The 6,454-nt window shown below is 42.2% G+C and overlaps 1 protein-coding gene across 2 annotated transcripts in view; it reads right to left on the bottom strand.

Annotated features, from left to right (window-relative positions):
• Positions 1-4,227: 4,227 nt before the first annotated feature.
• The window catches only part of LOC123766468 (vitellogenin), a 30,025-nt gene continuing 27,798 nt past the window's right edge, over positions 4,228-6,454 (bottom strand). For both annotated transcript variants that reach the window (XM_069308239.1, XM_045755588.2), the window contains exon 15: positions 4,228-6,047. In XM_069308239.1, coding sequence (XP_069164340.1) covers positions 5,181-6,047 — 867 coding nt within the window. In that variant the 3' untranslated portion in view covers positions 4,228-5,180. The remainder of the gene's footprint in view (positions 6,048-6,454) is intronic.

Below are 6,454 nucleotides of genomic sequence, written 5' to 3'. Positions count from 1 at the left end.
AGTTGATTGATGGTTGAGAGGCGGGACCAAAGAGCCAAAGCTCAACCCCCGCAAGCACAACTAGGTGAGTATACACACGCGCGCGCGCGGGACTGGAACTGGGTAAGGAAGTAAATATTAACCCACCAAGAGAAAAGTATTGATGTAACAGTTTAGGAAGTATCGAGATAATTACTATCACTAGATCAAACGAAAGCTGGTGACGCGAGTAGGGTTTAAGACCCGGCAAAACTGTGAATAGCCTACTCCATCCCTACTTTTTTAGGTAAACCTAACTCAACCCGACCCGATCCATCACAACCCAATCTAACCCAAAGTAAGAGCTAAAATGTCGTGGTTTTACATATGGTATGTATATTTTCATCAATCATGGCGGTTTAGTCTGTATTTACTAAACAGTTTACGAGCTTGGAGACGCTGCGAGGCTGTTCTCCACCCAAGGTTATTGTTGTTATAAACCAACGGGTTTCTAACCTTTTTATTGTACTGCGACTCTCAGCAAGAGGATCATTTAGTGTTACAACCCAGTATGCCCGTGTATGTCATATATACTCGCTCACACAAACTCTGTGAACAATGTTCCTTTATTTACTATTCGCACATGATAAATGCATATTTATGGATGAAACCTATTCAATTAAATTACATATTTATATTTTTTTAGGAAGAATATAGAACAAGAAACATTTTACATGGGCCTGAGACGCATATGGCCCCTGGGGTAAGAGTGCCTTGGGATTTTTCAAGGAAATGGGCTCCAGGCTCATTGACGTCACCAGAGACCCAAGGGCATCCAGTATTTTGATTCAGCGCCTCAGTGTGGCGATCCAGAGGGGAAATGCCTGCTGACATCCTCGGTTCCTGTCCGAAGGCGGAGGAGCTTCAAGAGATTCATAACCTTTAAGCACTTTTTGTATCAACTAATGTATATCTTGTAACCATTTCAATGCATAATGTAGCCCAAAAAACACAAAGAAAGGGGGTGGTAGGAGAACACCGTACAGGAACTGTATTGGAGGGGACCTAAACATTCCCTCTAATGCGTTATGTGTGGTTTCCTCCGAGACTAAGGGTCCCCCCTGCTTCCAGCTAGGTGGTATTCCAATCCCCATTTTTACATGTAATTATATAAAAAAGGACACAGTAAACAATATTAACTAAAAAGGTTTAATTTAATGAAAAGGATGTGGTTGTTATGTTCGTAAGTAGTTCATTCCAAATTGGAACACAGGAAGACAATGTTACGCGCATATCTGGTGCAGTGTTGAGCTCTTTCTATCTTTGTGTTTAATCGAGTTAGTGTGGAAAATTCTAATTCACACAAATAAGTAGCAGTAAAAGGTAATATAGTATAATGATCGCCTTTTTACTTACAAGTGAAAATTCTCATTTAACCTTAATCCAAAATGATGACTAATTTAATTGTTCAAAATCATTGTTGAGTGTAAAGGAACTACCAAGATGCAGCAACTCAGCACCAATTGCTTGGCAACAAGCGTGCCACCAGCCTCGTAAATTGTAATGTGTGAATGAGAATGTCGCTTTCATTTTCTTATTTTTGTCTGGATTTTTCTGTTTGTAGCGACCTATTTGATTTATTTTGCGACCCAGTAATAAGTCGGGACCCGCAGCTTGAAAAACCCTGTTAGACAGGGTTCTCTCGGAAGCTCGTAGTGCTTCCGAGCTTATAAACTGTTTAATAAATGTAAACTATATCGCAATGATTCAGGAAAGATGTACAGGTTCCGAAAATGATCATGATCCCGGCTCTTAACATACCTTCACTACTGATCTGTCATGATCCACTTGCGATTGGGACGTTGACCACCTGCAGAATGACTCCTCTTGTCTCTCAGTGAAATACCTGCGACAGGTAAGAGGTAAGGTAAGGAAATAAGCGAGAAAAAACACTAAGCCTTTACGACTATATATATATTGAAACACCAACAATTTGAAGAGCTTACTGAGGTTTGTATTTACTGGTGGGAGACTTTGGGGACATTAAAAATGCCATTCCTACTGAGCTGAGACACCTAATTCATATCAAGGAATTGAAAGGAATTGTTTGAGAATATAATTCATTGTGTCGGGGGACAGGGAGGCAGTATATACATGCAGTGCATCTTAGACTTATTTCTAAGTGCATCTTAGACTACTTCGAGGTCCTCCCCCAGCATCGAATTACTGACCCTCCCCAGAATGCAACCCCACAACAAGCTGTCTAACTCCCAGGCACCTATTCAAGTGGAAAGCGCCATTAGGTGATAGGACTTATAAGCATAACATGTATAAATAAACCCTGGCTCTCTGTCCCCTAGAACAATGAATTATTATCATTACAATGAAAGAAATCATGCACGTTTAGTCCCCCCGGTGTAGTTGTCTCAAAAACGACAATAAAGAAAACATTTGTTTTAAGGGTAAACTATAATATCTTCGTAACGATCTCGCACTTTTTATTTATTTATTTAGTTATTTATTTAAATATATATTGTTGTTGTTTAAGATTCGCTACCTGGAACAAAGTTCCAAGTAGCACGGGCTATGGTGAGCCCGTGTTAAATATATATATACAAGAAGTTACATTGGGTTTATGAGAGTACATAGCATGATGTGTTCACATTCTTGTAAAGCCGCTAGTACGCACAGCGTTTCGGGCAGGTCCTTAATCTAACAGATAATATTAAGTAGGTAATTTCTAGTGAAATTTATAAAATGTTAGCAGGTACATTGTAAGAAAACTTGGCAAAGATAAGTAGGCACATTAATGCACATTGAAAGCTTTGATCGATAGTTTTGATAGCTTGACTGTAACTATCTTTATACTATTATGCAGGAAGAGCTTTATATCTATGGGTCACCAAATAAGGTGAGCAGACTTAGCAGACCAGTAGACCTCTATCTTTAAATCTAACAGAATGTTTGTACTGTAACGCTGCAACTATGTATGTACTGTTCCTTAATCAATTATTATTACTTCTAGTCGTTAATGCTTCTAGCCTTAATCTCGGTTACAAGGGCCTCTAGGAGTTTGCTCCAAACCACCGGCCTCGTGTCCTCGTAGAAGCCACTTGGCTAGTGAGCAAATCCACAAGGATCGTAGGTTATCTTGAGATGATTTCGGGGCTTTAGTTTCCCCGGGGCCCGGTCCTCGACCAGGCCTCCACCCCCAGGAAGCAGCCCGTGACAGCTGACTAACTCCCAGGTACCTATTTACTACTTGGTAACAGGGACATCAAGGGTGAAAGAAACTCTGCCCATTGCTTCTCGTCGGCGCCCGGGATCGAACCCGGGACCACAGGATCACGAGTAAAGTGTTCTGTCCGCTCAGCCACCGGCTCCCTACTGGGTAGTGATGAGGGTTCGAGTAATTTGAGTAATAAGTTTCCCTGTGCTAAATAGTTTGTCCTTATCCACCCTGTCAAATCAAAGCGCGTGGGAATTTTGTTGGTGGTGATCATGTCTCCCCTAACTCGTCTGTCTTCCAAGGACGTGAGTTTTAAGTCCCGTAGCCTTTACTCGTAACTGGTATCTCTCTTGAAACTCACCTGAAGTCTGGCGCGTCTTAAAGTCTTGTTCGAAGCTTCGGAAGTAGCTAGGTTGACTTGTGAGGTCTGCTTTGGCCTAAGATGTACAGGATTCCCGATATCTTAGAGATGATTGAGGGCGTGGCTGGCCAGGTATTGTCCCTACAAGGTGCGGGTGTCTACTGACGGGGGCGGCAGCTCGGCCAATCACCTCCGGGTATTACCTGGCCGGGGAGGGAAATATTCCCGCCGGCGGGCAGTTTAAATGTGGCTTCCTCAACAACTGTCAGCAAAACTTTCCATACATCACCATGTATGTGAATGTAAAAGAATCGTAGACTCTTAGAGATAGTTATGTCATATGTTCAAGAAATGTGTAAGTACTTCATTCAAAATTATATAATATCAGAAATCTTAGCTAAATATCTCCAGGTTTGCTTACTGCAGATAGTTCTCGCACCCGATTGTAAACTTTCCACCGCCACCCATTGAACGAGTGTAATGTGTATGATACACATACCAATTTGTGTGTAACTAGCTCACAGCAAATATAAATTGGCACAGAGACAGTTGTAGTCCAGTTCTTGAATACAACTAGCTTATCATGACTGCAATTTTCTTAGCCAAATGAATTTTGGGGTTCAGTTCCTTCAATTCCTCTGCCTTATAAGGATAAGTTTCGGGTGTATAATAAATGGACGAAACTAAAAGCTTTATTTTTCCCAGACCTTAGGGATTTTTTTTTAATGGTAATTTAGACAAGGGGCCAAAATGAATGCATAATGGTAATTTTTTCAGAAGTCGTTTCGTACACCTGTCTAATTATGCTGTTGTGGGGCTCACTCTCATTTACTTCAGGTTCCCCATCTTAGTAATGGAATAAGACGCATGTTTTGCATTGATGCTTCCACAAGTCCAGAGTAACTGACAGATCAAGGAATTAACATCTTCGTGAAAGTTCCTTATATTTATAGTTATTTCGACAGACATATATAATTATTTCGTCAGAAATATATAATTATTTCGTCAGAAATATATAATTATTTCGTCAGAAATATATAATTATTTCGTCAGAAATAACCATATATTTTAAATATACAGTATATAAATAACTATATCGTCAGAAATATAGTTATTTCATCAGAAATAAGTATATATTTCGTCAGAATGTTTCGGTGTCTCCACCTTCCGTCAGTGTCGTGGACACAGACAATATATTATCTAAAGCTCGGCTAGTTTTAACTCGTTTTATGTGGAATATCGGAGCTTTTCCTCATCTGCTTGACGGTGGCAACAGAATACTTGCACCTTCCACCTCAGTGCACCTTCAGGATAACAAGTGACGGCGCCTAAAATTATTGATATTTAAAGGTCGCTTAAAAATATATAAATCTGCTCATAACGCTGTTGTTATATGATCTAAAGTTTCTAAAGTATTCCTTTGCACAAATTTAGTTTACATTTACTCATTTTGTGATTATAGTTCAATAAATATAAACTCACAAAAATGTTTTACATTTTACCTTAAATATGCGCTTAATTGCTATTCAACACAGGTAGCTAACATGTAGTGAAATACAATATTTAACTCTTTGTTTAAATTTTATATCAAACATTGATGTGTTTATCAGATTCTTATATAATTTATTATATTTAACATCCTCTGGGCACTAGCGGGGAAATTCCTTCAATAGAGCAGACGGTACGGTAGGCCTGAGCAGCGTCGCAAGGGTTGGAGGTGACGTAGCAGAAGTGGATGAAGGGTTCTGGACGCACCAAGGAGTTGCACCTGGACCACATCCCAAGCAGGGGATAGCAGTGGAGGACTCTCTCTACTGAGACCTGAGCGGGGCTCACGGGCGGCACGGCAGGGGTGGGGCACTGCTGGTCCTCCTGCCACGATGTCACCAGTTCCTGCAGACTGGAGGCTCGGGTACCAGTGGACGTGAACCAGTCATTTCCTGCCTCGCCATCGTACGTACCCATCAGGCCGTCCAAGTGAGCGAATGTCCAGCCAGATGTTTCCAAGGACACTATACGCTGTCTCTTGGCCACTCTGACTGTCATGAAGGGTGAGATCAGCTTAATCTGAAGGTGCGTCTGATGAATGGTTACGTCCCCGTAAGTGACCTCAAAATCACGAACTCTTTTGCCGTTGACTTCAATATTGTAATTTGACTTAATAATTGCGGTAGTTGAGGCGACAACAAATGTAATCTGTGGCGGGGCTGAAGCATCCGGATGGGCCATTGTGAGCTTGCTGGAGGAGTAAGAGACCAAGATGACCTCACACGGTGACACAGGTACCCGCAGCTTGGCCCCGTCGAAGGTGAGGATCTCTGTGTCACCGATAACCATGGCAGTGCGGTCGTATGGAGGCAGAAGCTGTAGGGGCGAGCGGGACTGGAGGAGGTAGTAGAGCCACAAGATGTTGTTCAGGGGATTGATGGTGTAGGAGTCGTAGGCCCAGAGCACATTGTACACCAGCGTCATCTCGTTCACTCTCACCTTCTGAATTACCTGATGATAAATTGCATTAATCTATACCTATAACACAGCATGTTTGTGTTTGGTCTGTTCAAGGTAAGCGGCCAGACGCCTGGGGCTGGCCTCTCGAAACTCTGCAGGGTAAGTGGTCTGGGGTCCGGGCAGTGCACAGGGTGGTTGAGGTCACACTTTGCAGGAAGTGGCAAATCATACTAATTGTCAAGCTCACTAAATAAAAACATTTCATCCTCACTAAGATTCCTCATGCTAATTGTTAGTTAGGATGGAAGGTGGTGACGGAGAGATAAGTGTTGGGAGATTGGGGGAGGGGGTGAGGAGGGAGACAGAGAGAGGGAGATTGAGAGAGGGGGAGAGGAGGGAGATTGGAAGAGGGGTGGAAGATTGGGAGAGGCGGAGTGGCGGGAGATTGGGAGAGGGGG

This window comes from Procambarus clarkii, chromosome 62, assembly GCF_040958095.1.
Source record: "Procambarus clarkii isolate CNS0578487 chromosome 62, FALCON_Pclarkii_2.0, whole genome shotgun sequence".
Taxonomy (NCBI): Eukaryota; Metazoa; Arthropoda; class Malacostraca; order Decapoda; family Cambaridae; genus Procambarus; species Procambarus clarkii.
Note: the sequence above shows the minus strand (reverse complement) of the source record. Positions and strands in the feature narration are given on the sequence as shown.